Here is a 23123-nt window from a genome sequence, read left to right as displayed (position 1 = left end):
ACAGTGTACAGTATGGGATTGGCCCAAGTTAAATAGTGATCACGGATTTTTAAATGTTAAATGCAGATCAGGAGGTAGATCATTATCCATCACCACACGTTGGCTGTTTTGGCATTTGAGCAAGAAATGGAAAAAACTCTTGACTAGTCTTATCTTTGAAATGAGTAGCTTGAGAGTGGTTTGGTTCCGACCTTGCAAGCTGCGCTAGCTTCCCAAGAGCACACGAAATGAAATTGTGCTCCAAATACCATCTATGCCTCAGTTTAGAAGACACTATACAAAAGGAGCTGTAGCTCAAAAAAGCATCCCAAGTTCTTTCATAGCTAGAGGTACTGGTGTGTGAGAAGCTCGACACAAGCCAGCAAGGTGTGCCTTCAGCCCAGAAAGCCACCTGTACCCTGGGCTGAACCAACAGCAGAGCAGCCAGCAGGGTGAGGGAGGGGATTTCCCCCTCTGCTCTGCTCTTGTGGGGCCCCACCTCTGGTGCTGCGTTCAGTTCTGGGGCCCCTGGTGTAAGGAAGACACGGACCTGCTGGAACAAGTCCTGAAAAGGCCACAAGGATGATCAGAGGGCTCGGGCACCTCTCCTATGGAGACAGGCTGAGGGAGTTGAGGTTAGAGAACAGAAGGCTCCAGGGAATCTTTGAGGTCCCTACCAACCAAAACCGTTCTCGGTCTATGATTATGTGAAAAGGACTTGATGTAGATAAGCCAAGCAGACTGCATTGGTGGAGGCTTTGCAGGGAGAGAGGGATAGTGGACAGAATAAAGTATATGTATGAGATCACATAAAGGAGGAAGAGTTAACCCCAGAGTGGTCTGACAGCAAAATGAGGATATGAACCTCAGGGAGCATGGCAGAGATGGAGTGAAGAGATGGGATGAATGTGATCTAGTGTGTATAGATATAGATATAGATATAGTGTGTATATCTAGGATATATAGTGCTATCTAGAAGGGTCTCTTTGGGAGAAGTGTAACAGGGAGAAGGGAGATTTCACAAAAAATATAGCAAAATAACAGTTGTTTCAGGCAGCTACTCCTTCCTTACAAATAATAGGGAAAGTAAACCAGTTACTGGGCTTGCTATGCCCTGGCCAATGATTTTTGTGTTAGATTATTATGGAGATAATACATATATGTTTTACTACTAATAAAAAATAACACATTTATGACAGTTTCCTTGTCCAAAAGAAGTTCCATCCATGTTGAGAGCTAAATTCCCATTTTTGATAGTAATACTAAGGAGAATTATTTGGCCACTTGGAATTAAAATCAGAGCAAATGCTTAATTATTGCTGGGTCTTCCACTGTATCAAGAACATTCAGAAAAATTTTAAAGATGGGATTTTTTCAAAGAGGCCACTAATGTAAAACATCCACTGCAGATCGAAAAAAAGAATATATAAAACATATGGACATACACCATAGGTGCACAGTTTACTTGATGGTAATAAACTGCCTTTATCTAGAAGGTATGAGGCTAAAGAAACTGTTCAAAGAAAACTCCTGGGCTCCTGGCTAGTGAACAAAACAGAGGCAAACAAAATACCATAATTATACAATAAAACATCACCTTATAATGCTTAACAACAACTGTCATTTCTGCTTTCGTTCTTCTGTTACTATTCCTTCTTTCATTTCCCATTGTGGAGTATTTGAATGTTGGTGGCTCTAATATCTGACACAAGACAAAGCATTTCTTCATTACAAGACAAAGAATAGCTCATCAGCAAACCCCATGCCACGCTGAACACCTTCGCAAAATTGATCTGAGAGGCACAACAGATTGTGGCAATTAAAGAATCTCTCAAGCACTTCAAAACACAGATACCTCAGCTGTGTGTTTCATATTAATCCAAGCCTCCCTGAAGATAAAATTTGACAAGAAGGTCCTTCATTATGGTTCCATACTGCCTTCTCTTTAACAAAAAACATCTGAAGTGAATGAGAATTAGGGTGCCATCTATTTAAATATTCACAATAAGATTTGCAGTATGTGTAATCACGATATAACTCACCAGGAGAAAAACCTGTCAAATGAAAGGGGATAAGAGGAAATGAAATTTATAAGGTGGGCACATTAAAGCACCATTCACTGTATTAAAATTGCAGAATTTTGTCTGCGGTGTGTACACTATAGAGGTGCTGAGATCAGACTTAAAATGAAAAAGCCATCATTAAAATAAACAAACTGAAAAACCCACCATCTATCCAGTAATGAAAGAACAAAAAGGGGAGGGGGGCATCTTTTTAATTACTACGATTAATCATGTTTATTACAGAAGGAATAAGGGACCAGCTAGGAACAGCCCTCAGTTGTGGTAGTAAATCCAAGAGTACGCGGTCCCTGTAGAGCTTACAGTCATAGACAAGACCAGGTAAAGCTCTGGGGAAGGTGACATAAAGCATAGCAGAGATTTTATGGTGAAGGTAGATCTGAACACAATTTCCGCAGGGCTTTTTGCCTATTTTCCTAAAGAAATGGGCATGGAGAATTATCCTTTCTGTCTAGCTTTGTTTGTGTTGGTGACCATGCCTCTGTGTGTCCCCCTCTAATAACAAGGGCAGGGGGGTGGGACTGATGAAGGGAAACATTTTGAGAGCTGACCTTCGCTGAAATGGGTGAGCAGGCTTTGATTTGGGGGTCAGTCATTCTCGACATCAGAGTAATCTGACTAGGTAGCAATGCTCTGCCCCATAACTTACGCACCAGCGAGAGAAAAGAGGGAGAGAAAACATTGGTGTTCCTTGAGCCTTTCCAGCTGCCATCGATTTCCCACTGGATGTTTGCTCCTACACTTGTAATCACAGAACAGGGCTGCGAGTTCTACATACTTGACAGTAAGAAGCATAGCTTTGTCTTTGAAGTTAAACTAAAGATAGACTTCGTCTTTTTAATGTATAATTAGTATCAGATGACCAAGCACACAGCAGGGGTTCTTGCTATACATCATGTTATGTTTCAGCAGCTAAGTATAGCTGTATTGCCTCAAAAATACTTAAAAGATTGGGAAGAAACAACTCCCCCAGATACAGTAGTCGAGGCAGTGGTTCTTTAGGGACTCCTACATCCCTGTCGGCTGCAGTCAGTACCAGCGAGCGGGGCTGCTGCCAAAGCAGCCAGCACTCAGGGCTCAGCACTGAGCTCCTTGGGAGGGGAGAGATGTCAGCGTGCAGATGAGGCACACTTGAAATGTAAATTCTTCATAATCTCCTTGTGCCATCTCTTCCTTGTTTTTCATGATTCATGGTTAGGAAAATGCCCCGGGCAAAATCAAGGCTCTGTAATGTGATTGCTCATGCATATTAATGAGCATACAAGTGGCTGGGAGTCTGCCTTTGTTTGCTGAGATCATCCTTTGTCATATCGAATAATTGTGCCTTCCAGAGCTGCGTGTGAACACTTGAACGTTTGTGGGGTTGAACTTACAGTAAGCAAGGTTGTTCCTGAGTTGGTATATAACTGAGATGTGCTGCAACTTGTTCTTCATTTCAGTGGTAGCTCAGCATCAGGAAAGAATGCTGATTTGAGTGTAGAGTCTGTGGTCAGTTCTAAAATCCTGTATTTCTCATTTGTAGTGTTTTGTTTTAAACAAGCAGATTACTCATGTGTGTATTTACTGGTCCTTGCTGCAGTTTCAGGGCATGATCAAATGGGAGCAAAGCAGAGCATCAGCACAAAATGCCAGCACTTGATAGTAATCACATCTCTTCCCTCACTCCGAGGAGGCTGGAGTCAGCGGCGTGCCAGGCCTGGTGGAGCAGGCAGTATGCGTAGGCTGCTTTATAAGCAGAATATGGGCTTTTCTGGAGCCACCTTAATTGTCCCTCAGTAGCATGCCTGCCCTTGAAGAAGTCTGAGTTTTCCAGGCCACATTTCTCACCTAGAGTGATGTATGGCTGATTAGCTCATCTAGGGTTCCCAGATTGTGGGGAAACTTGCTCATGGTCAATGGTGAGATCCCTGGAGGTTGATTCCTCCTTGTTTCCACTGAGAAATATCTGCATAAAGAAAGATTTAGAGTTGTACAAAGGCAAAATGGAAAAGTAGCAAAGGTTCTTTCCTCAGAGGCCTAGGGAGGAAAAAAACAGACGAGATGGTTGCAAATGTCCTTTGCAGTCCTCCAGAGTGAATTAACGAAAGAAGGAACTGATGGAAGAAGAGCTTTCACATGTTAAGCCCAATAATAACAGCCAAGCGGAAGTGACCAGGAGTCATCATCCTTAGCTGAGTTGGTGACCATATTTAGGTGGGAAAGTGGAGCTGTTACATGAGAAAAAAAAAAAAAAGATAAATGGGTCACACACAGTGAAGAGAAGCTGGGCAAAGATAATCAAGTACAAATGAACTGGGGAGCTGAAGCACCTTGCTGAGAAGGGAGAAAGCAGAGTAGTAGCAGAGTGTTTTGTGTTACACTGACTGTCTTCCAGTGGTAGTTCTCAGGTCATTTTGATGGGATAATGAGTGTTAATCACCCAATCAAAATGAGCTCTCCTTACTGTATAACAGAAGCCATTTCCAGTCCACACCTCTCTGTCACCTTCAGTAGAGCTGACCTGTTTTCTTGGCTCCTCTTGAACACTGCTTGAAAGTTCAGAAATCTCAGGGAAAAATATTCTAACTGATTAGATGGGAAATTTGTCACTTTGAAAACATTCTAAAATAACAAGTGCCAAGTTTAAAACAACAGGACAAATGAGCATTGCATGTATGTGCTGAAACTGCTGAAAAGAATTCTGCAGTAAGGTGCTCATAGCAAAAATCGAGATCCCTGTTCTGAAATTTTCAATCCACTCCTTGGAAACAGCAGTTCCTTTGTACAGTTTGAATGAGATGGAGAGAGAGACTTTCAAAGCCACTTTACATCTCTGGTAAATGTGGGCCAGTTCCCAACCCTAAATTATAGGTATATACACTGCAGGCAGAATGTGGTTATCATTTTCCCAGTGCACCATGAGAGAGCTTTTGATCTTTGTGATCAGATTATCTTGTTAGTGGTTTTTGAGAAAGTAAGAGGAGAAGATGATAGCCCACGAAGACTGATGCATTGACCTTTTTCTATTTGCTGTGCCTGTTCTAGGCCTGAATAGAATTTAAAGCCATGCTGAGAAAGGTAAAGCAACTGCTCAGATCTCCAGGAATGTTCCCAGTGATCTGCCAAGGCTGGTTGTTCATTTGCCTGTGCATTGCATTTTGACCTGGTTCCATAAACAAACACAACTTACATAAGCATGCTCTGGTGTGTCCCTGCCTGTCAGGCTTGCTGCTCCTTCCATATGTTTTTAACCCATTAGCCAATTTTAGCCAAATGTAACAGATTGCAAGTTCCCTGAGCAGAGGAGAGGGGCTCACTGGTACAGAGACTGTACTGTGAACTCAGTCATTGTGAGACATCAGAGAGCCTTCGTGGGAAAGTCACCAGCGAAAAGGAAAGCCACAGGAAAATCGGCTTCAGTGACAGCTACTGCGTGCAGACATCCCTCTTTCTTCCCTTTTTAAGTAAAAATGACTTAGCAAAAACACTCAATCATATGTCCTCACATGTTGCCATGAAGCCATGGGAGCACAGCATCTGGATTGAGTCTTTTATAGTCAGATTCATGCAACATGAACTGTGTTTGTCTGTTTCATTAAAGCACCCTGCTTTCCCAAATGAAACAGTCTGGGCTGGCCCTTCATGTGGAATAAATTGGAGCAGCTCCACTGAATTCAGTTTGCTGATTCATAGCAGCAAAGGCTCTGATCCTCTCTTCTGTGCATATGTGGCACCTTTTAAATAATACAGTGCATTTAGAAATGCAACGGTAAGGATTTCAGAGAAGTCCAGTGGCACTGAGACAGTGTGATTGTTTTTCGAGTTAGGTTTGGGTTGCAGTGGTATTCAAACTAGTTAGTTTATGTAACAAAAAGTTGGTTATTTAGCTCCCAGCATCAGTACATCTTGAATGACAGTCATTGTTATCCATGTTCTTACCATGTTTTCCATTTTTTATTTCATATTGTATTTTAATGCTCAGTTGCTGGGATTTAGTATGGAGGAAATGTGCTGCTTCTGTCATGTTTTAACATGAAAAATCAAATCCAAAGCCTGGGTCCATTGAGTAATGAGAGACTGATTGTTCACAAGTCTTTCCAGTGAAATGTCAAACTTCTCATACTATGAAAATGATCTTCAGCAACACAGAGCTTGAAAGCAGATAATAATCCAAGAACATGAAACAGAGCTAACATGCACTGGAGCATGTCATGAAAATTCCTGCAAGGAAAAAAAAAAAAAAAAAAAAAAGTAATTTCTGCCTGAGTACAAAGCAAGAAGAAAGGTTTGTTCTGTGCCTTAAATGATTTAGAGAAGCCGCTGTTTACTCACGTAGCCCATTAAAACACACAGCTTGTCAGAAGGGTGCCATTCAAAGACTGACGAAGTGCAACCAGCCTCCTGGTTACAGGCACTTCTCATTTCATACTTCCCAAGTCTGATCAGACAGAAGTTTCTTCATTATTATTAGACATCTAAAACCTGATGAGTCAGAGCTCCTAGTCAAACAGCACATTGGAAACCACACTAAGCACCAGCAATAATTAATACATTTTTTGGAGCCACGTTTCTACTTCAGGCACAGCTAAGAGGCTTCATTCTTAGCCTAGAGGAAAGAATGGACATAACTCGATAGGTGGACATAATTTGCCCATGCAGAAATCAGACAAGCAAGGAAATAACACTCCTAATGGCTAATAGGAGTGGTTCCGGTTTGCGATTTTGGTTTTACAAATCAATTTTCTAATATTAGAAACTAGCAGAGCGTAGAGACACAGGATGGAAGCCTGGAGGAGACCTCCTGAAATATTGCATACAGCTCATTGACATCACAGGGAACATCACTCACTCACAGATTTATTCAGCCAGGTCTCGCAAATACTTGAGGATTTTTGTCCCCATCTTTCTCTTGGTAGGCTGCTCCCAAAACTTCTAACTCTGATAGTTAAAAAGCTTGTTTCTCCTCTTTTTATTTCTGTTCTAGATATATTCTCAGGGGTCTCTTCACATCTAAGGGGAAGGCCAAATATATTTATAGACAATGCTCATATTCTCCCAGTCAGCCACTCAGAGAAGTCTCTCTATTTTTTCTGTTCATTTCTTTAGTCCTTCTCTAAAGTTAACCCCCTTGCTTTTTTGTTTGTTTGTTTGTTTTTGTTGTTGTTGTTCATTTTTTTCTTTTTTTCCAAAAGTGGAGAAATAGTGTCAGAAGCAGCAGAGAACAGGCCCGTTTGTGAGAGCACAGGAGATGACATTTGCTAGATCTGGCCTGGTGCCTCAGTATCTCAGCACTGCAGAGACACGGTGTGTTCATCTCCCAGCTGCCTGCCCATGTAGAGAATCACACATTCTGGTCTCGTGCATTGTTAGGATGATTCTAAAAAATCAGTGAAGCTCCCACTGGTGGTATCACTGTCATCCAACTAATATGTGCATGCATGCTGTGCTCCACAGCTGTGTCTAGAGATGTTGTGGCCCACGATTTTCTTGCAAGGGACCACATAGCAAGAACTACTTTGCAACACTGGCATTCTGAGTACCTTGTTGGCATTCTCAGCAGCCCTCTGCCTCTGAAGCTCTTGGGTCAAACAGCCCCTCTCCCACAAATGAACTGTTTTGAAGGGTGAAAGAATTTTCTATATGCAACTCCTGCATATTCTTCAGCAAGAATTGCAATGTTTATCTTACATTTTTATTACAATTGTTTACCTTTTTTTTTTTTTAATTGAACAAGATGCAGAAAGTCTTAATATAACACAACAGGTTTTTAGCCATATGCTCTATTTTCAGACTACACATACTGCAATTTAAAAGCAAATTTTATTTTTGGAAAAGACTACACTAACTGTCTGAAGTTGAAATGCATGCCCATGGCAGGGAATAACCCAAGGTATTTGCATCAGTCACACTAGGCATCAGGTGAGCAGGATCTTCTTTGTCATGTCGCATAATACCAAGAAGTTACAGCCCAACACTAAGATTAAACATCAGGAAGGGATGTTTGCTTACTTCCTCGACCCATCTGTCTTAGTAAATTCAAATCAAATTGTATTAATTCTCTTTAAACAGCTGTTGTGCTTGGTGAAAACATTAACTAGAATAAGTCTTACTTTATTTCTGCTCAATTTATTTAATTCACATTTAATACCTTTCGGGTAATAGTTTACCCAAACTGGTATTATAAAGCTTTTGTTAAAAACTTTAAGATTCTATGGGTGCATTCTTGTTGCTTCTTCACATAGTAATCAGTAAATATAAGGACGTACATAGCTTGCATACTTCTGTTCAGTGAATACTGAACTGATCATGGTGCTAGCACTCTGCAGAAGTACACTCACCTCTAGGAAACAGCTAGAAGACAAAACCCATAAATATCTACAATAGAAGCACTAACACTGCAGTATAAGAAGGTGAATCTGTAAAAGCTATCTTCCATTTCTGATGAAATACTTCTATTACATTTGTAATCAACTGAAAGAGAAATAACTGCTTTTAGCTTCTCTGTTGTGGAGTGTGAATCTGCAATCTTCTTCTATACGGGAAGTCAGTGAGAAGAAGGTGGATAAGAGGAAGGACACAGATGGGGAATGAAAAGTATTCAAAGATAAATGAAAGCACGGATTCTAAAGTGTCTTAAAGTGTCTAATGTGTTACCTGGCAATAAAAATGTGAGGAAGAGGGTAAGGAGTCAATCTGCATAAACCAGGAGAACAAAAGGTAATCACAAGTAAAGAAAGACTTATGCAAATATAGACCCTCAAGGACACAGGACTGGAAAGAGTATGTAGAGAAGTCATGTCTGTAAAAAATGTTAGAAAAAGTTGCATGTGAAAATAAAGAGGAATGGTTGCAATAGGCTTCCTCAGAAATGATAGGAAGGTATATGCATTGTAGGATTGTAGGGTTATAGGTGCTCTTTCAGAAAAGAGTGGGGGGGGGGAGGGGGTAAAGCAAATAAAAGCATCAACTGCATAAGTTACTTGGCTTGAAAAAGGTGGTTTAAGACAAAAAGCAAGTTCTGAGCTTACCAAAAGACGGACAACTAGTTCTGAAAGTACTTAGAAACACATTAGGAAAGCTGGTGAAATAATTAAAATATTTTGTAGGAAAGAGTTCTAGAATGAGGCAGAAACCAGAAACTTGTCAAATTTATCATAAATCTGTCTTCCTGGGGAGCTGCAATGTAAGAAACAAAGGTGTTCAAGGAAAGGTTGGACCTGGTGCTTAGGGACATGGTTTGATGGGTGACATTGGTAGTAGGGGGATGGTTGGACCAGACAATCTTGAAGGTCTTTTCCAACCTTAATGATTCTATGATTTGGAATATAGAGGAGAGGTCTGTGGCTTAGTGACAGACCTGGTGTGTTTATTCTACACAAGGGCTATATAATGTGTGAAAGCACTTCCAGATGACATGAGAAGTTTGATAGCTGAACAAACCAAAAGAAGGGTAAAACAAAACAAAACAAAACAAAACAAACAAACAAACAAACAAAAAATAATAGAAAGGAAACAAAGGACTTGGAGAATGCTATGTATAGGTAGAGCGGAGATACTGTGGGGCAGAGGAGGTAAAGGTGCTGTTGGTCCCCATTTTGTGGGCATGCCTAGTTTGAGACTTGCACTTTGCATGTTTCCGTGTGCTTCAACAGAGCCTTCACTGTTGGTTTATATGTATAGCAGGAGCATTGACAGAGACAAGAGATAGAAATCTAGTGTAAATAAATGCAAGCTCCTTAGAGGAAAGGGAAAAACATAAAACAAAGGAATCTACCAGTACTGGTCCAATTCCCCAGCTGGAAAAGGTCTGGTCAGGAGAGACGTGAATACAATTCAAAAACCATTATAAGTTCTTAACCATGTTGCATAAATTATGCATAGCTGTTGAATTAAATTGTTCTAATATTGTACAGGTAACTTGTAAAGCAAGATGTATGATGCAAAGGTTATTGTAAGGATCTGAATAAATCCAGCAGAAGGAAACCTTTGGTGATGTCAGGTGCTCCAGAAGGTTAGCTGTCTGTCTTCATCAGCTAAAAAAAGGGATTCAAGAGTTGAATGGTGCTACCTCACTGAACTGTACTGCTCTCGGAAGAAGCTAGAAGGGATAATGCACTGGGCCTTTCGGATTTCTCTAAAATGCAGACAAGGGAAGAAAAAACAAAATGTCTGACAAGATCGAAGACAAATAAGTTCATTTATACTGTAATATATGAGCTAGATAAATGTGAAAAGACGAAGCAAAAACAACCGCCAAATGCTTTTAAAAGGATCTAAGAGCATATGTGGAGGAAAATTAACCATAAATGTTATCTCAAAGGAGAGGACCCTCTTGGAATAAGCGATATGGCATTTATGTCTAAAATTTGTTATGTTGCTATTGTTTTGTGAAATGACAGAACATCTGCTCAGTCACAAGACACCAGTAAAATGCAGCTTTATGCCTAAAGCAATATGTCAGTCCCTAACAAAAAATATATATAATAGATGAAAAACAAAGGAGCATTGTCTTTTTCAGTTGTAGTCATTTCTGACCTAATAATGGTTTAGAAAGGATTTTTAGTTGTATTTTTGAAGAAAAAAATGAATGGAAGGATTGAGTCATTTATTTATTACTCTTCAAGATCAGGCTTTGTGCATTATTTGGGCAGAAGATGGCAAAATGCTTTGTCTCTGCAAATCGTTTTTATGTCACTAAAGTATTTTTCAGAAGACAGCTACTTGCAACTATCTTGAAAAAAGATCAAGCTTATCTTACAATTTCTAAACTCATTATATAGTAAGTCATTTTTTGATCTCTGGGAACAACAGCAAGTCCAGATACGTGTGCTCACATGAGAAGTGAACGGAAGTTAGATTTCACCTCAAAAATGACTTTTCGGAGAGGAAAAGCATCCAAACCAAAATCTGTCATACAGGAAATTAATTAACAAATTCCTCAGGAAGCAGTTATTATATGGGATTTGTCTCTGAATATTCCAAGCACACAACTTTTAAGTGGCTTCATTCAAAAAATGCTTCCTCTTACATTTTCATTGCTGTGTTTGCTGACCTGAAAAGCTTAAAACTATGGTGCAAAATATAATTTCAAAATCTATTTTCTGCTGAAATTGGTATTATCCTACAGCTTAGAGCAGTCCCTTCAGATACATGTGCAGATATGATCTCTCAGAAAATAGACTCATCAATGAAATTGATTAAAATTGACAGTTTTATCAAATAGCCCTCACAGAGCTAAAGAGCTATTATTTAATTAATGTGTGGAAGTATTCATCTGGAACATACCTTCAGGAAAAAGCATGACCACAAATTTATTTTCTAACACATCTGTGCTCAAAGATCCTGAATGAGAATTAGGATTAGGCTCATATTAGGAAGCTCAGGGGTTGCATGGCACGTAATCTTTTATAAAGTCTGAAGGACTCTTTGGGTGACCAGGACTTTGTGTGCTACTTCATCAAGGACTAACAGGGGAGGAAGACAGCAGCCATGCTGATATCATTTCTTTCTTCTCCATAAAACCGATGTCAGCAGAATGTTGGTGTTTTTTTAACATAATTTAAGGTTGGAACCTTTGCTGGAATCAGTAAAATGCATCAGCACAGTCATCTGTGTCTGACTCAGAGCAGAACAGTAATATGGGATTTTTACCCTTCAGCTGAATCAAAAACAGATACTAAAGCCTTTCCACAGAAAGACTGTAGAGTTTCTCAAAAACCCTTTAGAGGGTTATGAAGCTGATCCAAAGCCTGCTGCAGCTGGGAAGACTCCTGATCTGAGTCATTTTTCAGTTTTTGAGCTATTTACATAAGCTTTTCATGAGTAAAAAGTATCGTCTTTTAGATGAGGCAAAAACTTGATGACTTAATTTTTAAGCTGTTAAGATTCCAGTATCTTTTGAAATCACAAGCAGCAAATACCTTCTGCTTTTTGAAGGTAAAGACACAAACACCAATGCCTGACTTGAAATCCACTGCAATTATTTAAGCTATGTGCCAATTCTCAGCATCAGGACAGTGCAATCCCGGGCTGGACCTTCTGTGCAGAGCCGCCACGTATGGCTGGAGTGCATCATACATCAGCAGGCAGAGTACAGGCTGGCAAAATTAGGCTTATTTAAGAGTAGTTTGTAATAATATAAATGCCATTACAGACTCCAGTCTCTGAGCTCTGCCTTTCTGCATGGGGAAAGGACTTGTTTGCTCTCCAGCATTCTGGGGGGAATCCGGGAGTTTTGGGGTTGGTGCCTGCAGCCAGGAGCATTGTTGGGACGTTTGGGCAGGTCGTGGCTGTCTCTGAAGAGGCCTCGAATCTGTTGCAAAAAATTAGGGACATGCCCTGCCTACACCCACCTTCTGGACCTACCAGAGCTTTAGAAATATAAAAGATGCTGTTCTTCTGTTGTGACACTTCTTCTAAAGCTCCAGCACCCTGTACCATCCTGATGCAGTGTGCTATTTCAGTGCAGTCTCAGGCCTTTGAGAAAGGTGTCTGTGATTCTTGGAAAAGACGAAGGAGAAATACTAGCATGCGCTTTGATATTGCACTAAAACAGCTCTCACTGAAGTCATGTGGCGGTGTCTGAAGGATGAGCATTCCTAACTAATGCAGTGGCACTACTTCATCTCCTGGAATGAATTTAATTACAGATAAACCAGTATGTGTGCACAGAGTTTGGCACTGGTTCATTGCTCTTCGTGAATAGTAGCCACAGGTCAAAAGTTGAGAAAAACAAGGGGAAAAAGATAGGTAGGTTGCACCTGAGCTTGAACTAAGTTGTAATGTTGAGCTTCCCTGTAAGGGTTCTGTGTAACAGCGCCTCTGTGCTGGCCAGCCTAGAAAGAGCAGGGTAAAGTTTGAGTAATATGACCAGGAGATGCAGATCTGGGCTATGTTTAATCTCATTGTCACGAAAGCCTGAAGAACCCAGAAGCCAGTAAAACTTTGCAGTGCACCATGTTGCAAAGCAAACTGGTTTCTTGGTCTTTTTCCAAGAGTGGTGCACACTTGGTTTGAGTATTTACTTGTTTTGAGCAGGGGTCAGGATTGAGCCATGAACACTGAATGAAATCAAATTTTCGAAAAGAATGATTGCCTTAACAGGCAATAAACATTTCTGCTTTGACTGGCAAACAATCATTAAAAGCCTTTATTAAATTTTGCATCCGTTCTGTTCACCACTTAGCCATTTCTTTTCATTCTGAGGCATTATAACTAAGAATGAATGAGTCTTCTCTAATATGGTCAGGACACAATAAATCTATGAAAGAACTGAGTTATCTTTCTCCCTCATAGGCAAATTTTTCCAATTGTTTAACAAAATGTTGTTTTGTATTGCCATGACATCAGCCTTTATGCCTTAGAATACTGAGGCTCAACATTAGGCAGCTTGTTTTTAACAAACAGCCAGGCGGTAACAATTAGACAGTGTTTGATGCTCTTCCCCACTAGAGTCCATACCCTCTCCTCCCACTTACAGATCTTGCCACTGCAGTGCGAAGTCATTTTTGTTTTCAGAATGAGCAAACAGATCCTGCAGTGAAAAGGTGGAAAAATCCCGGAGTTCTGCCATATAGGAGTTGGCGTCTGGTGCTCCACAGAACAGGGTCTCTGCTGCGCTGATCCAAGCCTTCGTCAGCCCCAGTGAGGAGGATGGCAGCTCGCAGCGTCAGAAGAAGAAGGAGGCTACCACAAAAAGCCTCCCACTGCGGAGGAATTGCTGCATTTGTTGTCATCCGTTCAACCCAGTTAACACGGTGGTATTAGCCCTGTGCTCCAGTTCCTCCCCCAGCTCCCAGCTCACCTCCTTTTTAGTGTGAAAACTGCTTGAATCTTCAAAGCTGCGTTTGAAAATACATTTCACTCAGCACCAAGGATAATCACAGTCCTCTAGGCTAAAGCAGATCACAAAGCCTGAAATGAATCTGTGATACTTTGGGGGGAAGATACGTGTGGTGGAGGCTATTGGATGGCTCCAGAATGTGACCAACTTTGAGAAGCGTTACAAAGTCTTTCCATTTGGTAAAATATTTTCATGTAACTGAATGAGAGGTTTTAATCATACCTCATCATACTGTATGGGCAGAGCTAATGCAAACAAGGTTTTTGTAACTCTGAGAAGGAGACAAACAAGCTGCTGCTGTTTAAAACAGTGTTCATATACTTTGGAGGTTGAGTTTCAGCTAAGTGAAGGGAGTGATCCAAAATACTGGAATGGATGTTTTAGTCACTTGAAATCAAAGCCAATGTCCCCATTGTAAATCTCAGAAAGACGGAGAAAAGGAATTGGTAATTGCTCACAAAACGAGAGAAGGATGCATGGGGAATGGAAACTTAATAGTAGTGGTGGTGGCTTAGCCAGGTTGTGAAAAAACCCAGTCCAAGTTAGGGCATTCCCTTGTCGCTGAGCTGTAGGGAAAGCCTAGCTCTTGAGGTTGTCCTCTGCAGAAGCTGTTCCATCTTCTGTACTGCCACAAGCACAGGCTGCTTTCCACCAAGGGATGTGAAGCACCTTGGTTCTGGCTTTTGCATCAGCAAATGCTGAAGTGTGGTGCAAAAAGGGCATTGTGCCAGCAGGAGAGGTCCCACATAGCTCAGCAAACAGCTGCTCTTCTCAGGTGTGGGGGACAGGTTCAAGGCATCCTCTGAATTGTCCTTCCTTGACTAAAACCATGTAATAAAATGTATTAGATTAAGCCAGTCAATTCATTTCTTCCCAAGTAGTGTTGGTGTTGCTGTTTCTTGGGTAGGTTGGATGTAGACTGACTGTAAATGGAATAGTATTTTTCATGTTTCAGAACTACCAAGGAAATAAAAAATCCCTTTGTTCCCATAGCACTAATAATAGGCAACTGTTTGTAGTGACCGAGGGAGAGAAAATGTCCAAAGATCAAAAAGATGAGTGTGGGAAGTAAATACATTGTTGCAGTAAGTGTGACCCAGTATGATACGTTCAGATTTATAGCTTTCTTCTTCTGTAGTCTGTTCAAAACATAGATTTCAAGTGAAATTTAATGAACAACTTAACAGTTCATGCAGGCATCTTAAATAAGAGCATCTTAAAAATCATATCCAGGGGTCAAGGTTTCCAACTGACCAAACCCATAATGAAAAGTAGCAAATACAGTAGCCAGGTTATACTGCAGTCTTGAATTGTAAAAAAGTACTCAGATGTGGCAGCTGGTAACACCATTAACCAGTGATCTCCAGACTGTGGCCTACAGGTCCAGCCCTCCCTGTGATGATACTGGGTGATACGGTGTTTTCAATGAAAAGTTTGACGTTAGGTGTTACTGGTCATCTGTGGTGGAGAAATTTTGATGGTATCGTCTTTAGCTCCCGAATGCAAGGATGTCACTGCTAGAAATCTTCTCCAACCTGAGGAGCAGTTCTGGAGACTATGTGAAAGTGCTTGTTGCTTTATAAACCCAGCTTGGTCAACAGAGATAGGAGCTGTGTAAATATTCTGACCGTTGTTGGTTTTCTGCTTTTTCCTTTTTAGCTGGATGCTGAGAAGGCAAAATTAAAACTGGAAAGATGGGCTTCCCGGGATGCTGGCAGCGGGGGTGGAAGAAGTGAAGAAATGGAGGCAAGTGGGGACTGCGATGATGAGGATGGCTGTCAAGGATCCGGTGACAGGCTTCACACAGCAGGTAAATACTCTTTCTATAGACACATACAGAGCTTAGAAATTCATGAATGTCACAATTAGGTGGACAGAGCTAAGACTTGCACTGCTTGAGTTACTGTCAAAATCCTACTGAATTCAAAGGATTCAAATCTTAATCTGTGAAGAGCTGCAGTTAAAATAGAACGATCCAGACAGTAACCCAACATAATTTAACACTTGGCATTGCAGATAAAAGACTTAAATTTAGAGTGAATAATAATCTGCAAGAAAATCTAGCTCACAGAAATACTGGAAGAGTTTTCCTAGATAATGCAGGCTCTTCAAATAAATAGAAAATTAATGTCCTTATAGACTGTGTTGAGTGTTAACATAAATATTTATTGGTTGCATAATGATACTAAAGGATGCTTCAGAGTTTTGCTGAAGGTACGTATTCTTGAAAAAATACCTCATGTATTGTTTTTTGCAAAAGTGGGTTGCTGGATAAAGATAATCCTGATATAACATTTCTTGATATTCCCAGATACACATTCTGCAGTATTTATTCATGTTGTTTATTCATTACTTGACTGATATGTCATCAAGCGTGGAATCTAACTTAACTTCTACCAAAATACTGGCAATTTAATAGGTAGTTAAGTCCTTACTAGAATAAAACACATTAGCGCACATTAAGATGGGATGGAACTCAGCTAAGTTTTAAACTGCTGCTGCATTCAGTAGAGGTGACCAAGTGCCTCTTTCTTGTCCTTTACTACTACAATGGGAGTCAGAAAAAGTATCCCATATTCAGATAGGGACTTCAGGACTTTGGTTGTTTGTATTATGAATATTTCTTCAGGAAAACTGAGCTTAAACATGTGGTTTGAAATATCTGCAAGGCGTTAATTTTAGTTTGCTATCAGATTAAAAATACCTGAAATGTGATTTGTGTTGTTGAGCTGTATAATCAAGATACACGATGTCTTACCACACAGAGACAGTATTTTTTTAAAAAAATAAGTAATTGTGACTAACAGATAAAGTTGAGATTTTCACCATCTACTCACCCATGATTTTGAACAGAAGAACTTTGATACAATGTTATTTTATAATTATTTGCTTAGCATTTTTTCATTGTTTGTTATATTATATGTGTAAGCAATTAAAAGACCACTAGATCTTTTGGGCCCTGGAGATTTGTGAGTGTAAATACTATAAGTAATATGCTTCCCTTGCTACATGGCATAATACAAACAAAAGCCAGGTGCTACCTACTCTTCAGAGAACAATTACACTATTCATACAGTGTTTTGGGAGGATGTGTATGCATGTTTACACACACAATGGCAGATTTCAGATGTTCAAAAATAAAAACTTGAAAACTTTCAAGACTAGACTTACAGCTGGCTTTAGTAATGGCAAATATAGGAACTGCATAATGTCTTTTTTTACTTTTTTTTTTCCAGTCTATTTAAATAAAATATTCTATGTTGATATCATCCTGGATTTAGAAGAATTATATGACTAGCTGTTTCAGAGTTAGCAGGGTTTATTTCCAATTTAAAAAGTAATTACAATTAATTTTAGAAAATGGTGTTGATTCATAACAGTAAAAATAAGTATTTTATCGTGTGACGGTAGTACTGCTGTTTCATAATTAGCTTTAAAATATTGTACTGCATACAAGCCACTAGCAGTAAATATGTTTGGCGTATCTGGATACAATTAAGAGATAAAACGGAATAATCTCATTATAGAGATTCTTTGCTCTAATAGAATGTTAAAGAAATAAACAAACATCTCATTAGTTGTATTTCCTCTTGCTGCATGTCCGTAAGATCGTGTTTCTAATTGTACAGCCTGTGGATGTGTTGTATTTCCTAAACTTAAAACCTGACAATTGCATCTGACCATTATTTTGTGGAAGTGGAACATGACAGCATTGACTGTTCCTTGCTTGCTTGAAGTGCACAGTAAATAGAGACATCAATTGAAGCTAAAGCTAAATCAGAAGTAAAACTCTGATTTGAAACTACATAAAATCAGTGGGAATATTCTTACTGGCTACAGCAGGTTTGGATGAGATGTAAATAGTAGCTGTAGAGTGCCACCAATCTCATCAGCGAATGTTGTAGCTTGCAGTCACATGGTAGAACAAAAGCAATAAGAAAGGAAGAGAAACCCTCTCAAAATATAGGCTTTTCGGCAGAGCAGTCATGTATTTAACAACACGTTCATGGAAAAGAGAAAAGAGAGAAAATGATTTAAATATCAACCGCTAAAATACTCAATTTAGAATCTAGTAAAAATACACTGCCTCTGTCATTCATTTGAAACCTATACGAAAATGAGATTTACAGTTTATGTGTTCAGAGTCCTGCTTGGAGCATTTCAAATGATTTGGAAAGGTTTTAAATATTTTCTGAAAACATACTGAACACTTACTCCTTTCCACCTTCCAAAAAAAAATTTACTTTTTCTTTGACACTTGCTAGGAGTGTTACCAGTATCCAGGCTGCCGTCTTCAAAAGATTTTAGTTCAGAACTGTTAAAAGACCCCCCTGGACAGGGTATATTCCCATCTCCCCAATTATTTTTTTCCAAATAGCTGATAGAGAGTCTTCCTTGTTGGCTTTATATTTCACTGTCTAGCAGGTAGCTAAAGAGAGAGGTGGTTCTGTGCTTGTACATTTCAGCCAGGCTCTTTGCAAGTTTCTCCCCCCTCCTTTTTGGTGGGGTGAGGTGTTTGCCGTCTCTGTATTTCAGCTCATCTTGCAATGGATATTAAAAACCTGTCCTTTTGGTTTATCACCTAGCCTTCAAGAATTGTTTCTGTGTATCAGTCTGCATTTCATGTCTTCAGTTCAGATATGTACCTATTACTTCCTGCTTTTTGTTTGCTTTTGTTACAAGTAAGTCTTTCCTAGACAAATTCATTGTTATCAAAAAAAAGGACCACCACTTACTCTTGTAATACTAATGTGCTTAATTATCTATTCTGTATCACATGTGTTTATCCAAATGATATTATACAAAGACAAATTCTCAAGAAACCAGCTGTCTTGGGACAGTTTGTATGGTAGAAGGTATTTTAGCATGTCATATTCTTTCAGGCCTTACCAATTACCACAACTATCCCTTCTTGGGGAAAGCTGTCGAAACAGCAATGTTTCTCAAGCAGATCCATGTGGTTTTTGTTGGCAAGTACCAACCTTTTAATGACAACATCTGTTAATCATCTTTGAACAAAGCTTTGCTAGGAGAGATTTAAGAAGAGGAAAGCAAGCCATAGAAATCTCGAACGCGGATGGGGAAGTTGCTCTGCAATTTGGACTGCTTCAGTACTGCAGGTTTCTAGGCAGAAGTGCAAAGCAGTATCTCAGTCTGAATTAGCAGTGTGTGATCATGTAAGTGCAGTCCTGTGTGAACTTCATCACAAAAGGAGTCACAGAATGATGTAAGACTTATTCTTTAATCCCTACTGGACTGTGACGGGTGCTTGGTGGTGTGAAGAGCAAGGATGGCTCAGCGCCCTGAAGGAGCAAGCCGTTGGAGGTTTACTAGGAGAGGGATTAGCATCCTGCAGTTTATGAAAAGGTGGAACAGAGACACATTCACATTGTATCCTGCCTCTCCTCTGTTTAAAGGAAAGGAAAAGAAATGCTTTGGTCTGTTCAGTGAAAAGTGGGAAGGAAGCTAGTGCAGGGGATTTCCCATTCCCAGCTGTGCTGCACAGCTGTGCGTTGTCATGAGACCTGATCCAGGCAGTGACTACCAACAATAGACCTCTGTTCAGGGAAATTGTCTGGTGATTTTCCATGAAACAGAGTTTAGAAGAAATGGTTAGACCACAGGCAGGGATGTGGTTTAGCACAAGCCCAAAGTCACCTTAATAGAGCTCTTTTAAAAAGAGCCCTGTGAAAGTTGCAGAGCGTTATGTCAAAGAAAGCTTGTGTTGAAACTGCTTCTTGGCATGGCTGCATATGCATACCTGTCTGCAGATAGGGAGGACACAGGTATCACGAGGCTTGCTCAGCTAGCTTGTACTTTAGATGATGCTGTTTGTTTCACGTATCTGGTAAGACAGAAATTAATCCAATCTTCGTTCTAGAGAAGCCTGAAATAATGTTGTGAAAAGTCACAGGAGATTTAGCGAGTGTGGGACTACAGCTGTCCACATGCTGGCAAGGCAGACAAACAGCACAGGTTAAGGAGGACATCTGTTTTCGTTTGTCCTTGCATCCATTCTCCATTGAACAGAATAAGAAAAGCCAGAAGTCTGATATGCACAAATTGCAGTCTTAGCATCAAATTCACCCTTGCTCCTCCATGGGTATCATCTATCTCTGGGAAAAAAAAAATCTCAGCTCTCAGAAAGGCATATGTTAAATACACCCCTTGTGAAATGCCTTGAAGTTTCAGATCTTTGGGAAACAGAAGCAGGGATTTACCTTTCTCCTGGCCGGCTGTGTGCTCCACACAAAGATGAGCTTTTTGTATGTCCCCATCCTAAAAGCAATGAGTTTCCAGGAAATAACAAGAAGTGCCTGACCAGCACTGACCCTTAGGCACAGCAGATTTTCAACAGTCCTTTCAAAACATATCTGTCAGTGCAGGCATTCAATAAACAAACACATCGTATGACACCCCAGGCAGACTTTGAAAATGGCTATGTGTCAAATGCTCTTTATTACTGAGAATTTTTGCCAAATGCTTATGTAATCCCAATAAAAATTTTATTCTGTACTTCTAATTCCTTCATGAAGGTCCCTCCCTTTAGTAAGTATTCTCCAATTTTAAACATCTCTCAGTAGAACATCCTGCTGCTTCTCCCATTTCAGTGCTCAAGTGGGATCCTAGAACAAATTTACTTTGTTAGCACATTTAGATTACGTGGTTCCAACCCCTGGCTTTATTCGTGGCTATTTAGACAATTCATAGGTTTAGTGTATCTTACTGCTCTAGGTAGAGTACCAAAAGAGATTATCCTAATTGTAGATCTTTTCTTCAGGTCATAAGAGTAGGGTTGTTTTTGTCCTTTTTTAAGTGTAGACATAATTTCTTTTTTCTTGATGTTTTCTGTCTGATATGTATCTGCTCTCAACAGCTATGGAAAGTTACTGTATTCTTCTCTTTGCTCAGGAATGTGTTCATTATGAGTTTGTTTTTCTTTTTGACTGTCAAGATTATTTTACCCTTTATTACGTTCTCGTTATCCCTATTTCTTTGTCTTTTCTGGGCATAAATATTACTGTATGAGCTGTCATTTTAATCATGCATTATTTCCATTCACCATGTTACAGGATGCACTTACACTTGTATTTATCCAAATATGTAATTGTACAGCTGCTGATTTTGTAATTATTAGTACAAAACATCAATATTCTGAGATCATAATATCTGCTGGCAGTCAGCCACGCTCATCAAGTTCTCATCACCATGCATCTTCACTCCCTTCACAGATGATCCTAGCTTGCAGAAATATGGCATTTTCAGCGTCTCCATCCTCCTGCCTAGAGAAATCTCCCTGTCGTGCCTCATCCCCATCTCACAGCCTTGCATAGCCGTTTTTCTACATCCTTTGTTGTGCGAGACATTTTATCTATGGCTTTGTTTTTAGAGATCCTAGAAATTCCTATATATATTGCTCTCAGCGTAAATGCCACATTCCATCTACAAAACAGTATAATAACAATTTAAGCTATCATTTAAGATGGATTTTTAAGAAAACTCAGCAGTTTCAGTACTGTATTTTTGTCATTTGAGGTGGTAGATAGAGATGGGCCTTTGCCTACAGCAGCATGAGCTGTGTCAGTGGGTGTTTGGCACATGTGGGGAGAAGAACGGCATCGATCCACAGCCACAAAGTTTCCACTTTGAGGTGTGTTGCAGAGATGGAGTTTGATAAGAGGCATGGAAACAAATAAAAACCAAGAAGCACCTGGATAGTCAGGGTGAGAAGTACAGATTTTGGTTAATGCTGAGTGAACTGGATAGGATATGGTATTGAGATGAGTCACTTATAACGCGTGGTGCTATTGCACTGCTATCTCATGGGCACACTATGCTAAGCATTGCTTTGGGTGGCAGTGACTTCCCAGGCAGCTCCGTCCTCTGCAGACAGGCTCTGCAGGCAGCAGAGAGGGGTCCTGAGAAGGGAATAGGAAGAGAGAGCATTTGGAGGGGAGAAAGAAAAAAGGTTTTCCCACTTCTCTGTCCCAGATCTTTGTTAAATCTTTTATATTCTACTGACTCAGATAAAATATTGTGTGTCATTTTAGTCTCCTTCATTACACAGTATAATTTAAACTGAAATGCATATGAGAAGAAAAGTATAATCATTCTTAATCCTTCCTCACATTTACATGACAGTTTGAGGTGTAAATGAAAGGAATTTTGGTTCCTTCAAGTTTTTACTCCTAGAACTGGGGTGAGAGACTTCCCCAGTGCCACTGGTTCGCCTGCTCAGATCCGTACAAGACAGGAGTTTTTGCCAGAGCGTATAGATCTCGTTGTGCATGACCAGATAACCATGTCCCCTGTAGGAATTTTTCCTACTGCTAATCAGAATGCCAGCTAGAGGAGTAACAGACTGAGTGCCAGCTCTGTGACACTGGGAAAACTTTGGTGCCACCTTTGCTGCCTTCAAAGAGATAAAAAGGTAATTTGGGAAATGTAGTTTTACCATTTTGCTAGTGAAATGTAAGTCACAGCACATTTTTGATCACTTTAGTATCTTAAAAGGGTTTTATTAAAAGTCATTTTAGTTACTTAGGGCATAAAGCCTTCAAATGTGTGCTGTTCTGTGAGGGGAAATTAAACATCGGAGAGCTCGAGATAAAGACATGTGGAGCTTACTTGTTCGCAGTAGTTATGTGTAAGCAGTCATCAGAGATTGCATTGTAGATCACTGAAGGGTAACATGCTTTTACTAACTTTCCATTAAAAATATTACCAGTAATATGTGTCCGATGAAAGCACTTATTACAGCACATTTTTGCTAACCTTGTCAGCAGTATTTTATCTAGTTACTTTCCACAGTAGCAAGTCTATGCATACGTACTTTTCTGAGATGAGTTTTGAAAACAGCCCTGAATTGAAAACTAACTGATCTGATTTACTTCTGAATTCTCACTCACATGTTTTAATAAAATGAACTTCTTAAAACAAAAATATCACAAATGGGAACAGCTTAGTCAGACTGCATAGAGCATGGACGAAAAGAGGCAGTTCAGTATGTGATGACTAGACTTATAAGAAAGACAGGCTTCCAAGAAAAATAGCCTTACTAATCATATGGAGCAGAACATACTTCTTGCTCCAGGCCAAGAGCAGTCAGCAGGTAGAGACTTTGATCCCATGCTGGTAGTGCCTGTTTCTGTAGAAGTCATTTGCAAGCCCCAGAATGGCACCCAGAGTTTAGAGGCCAAGCTAAATGGAGAGTGAAAACTACCCTCCTCAGATGAGTCTCA

General features: G+C 39.9%; 1 protein-coding gene across 7 annotated transcripts in view; it reads left to right on the top strand.

Moving 5' to 3' along the window:
* Positions 1-23123, top strand: part of LOC311441093 (glypican-5-like) — a 410588-nt gene that overhangs the window by 302999 nt on the left and 84466 nt on the right. For all 7 annotated transcript variants that reach the window (XM_084528744.1, XM_084528741.1, XM_084528739.1 and 4 more), the window contains one exon: positions 15541-15691. In XM_084528744.1, the coding sequence (XP_084384870.1) occupies positions 15541-15691 (151 nt within the window). The remainder of the gene's footprint in view (positions 1-15540; positions 15692-23123) is intronic.

Source organism: Aythya ferina (genome assembly GCF_964211825.1).
Source record: "Aythya ferina genome assembly, chromosome: 9".
NCBI lineage: Eukaryota > Metazoa > Chordata > Aves > Anseriformes > Anatidae > Aythya > Aythya ferina.
This window is presented reverse-complemented; position numbering and strand designations above follow the sequence as displayed.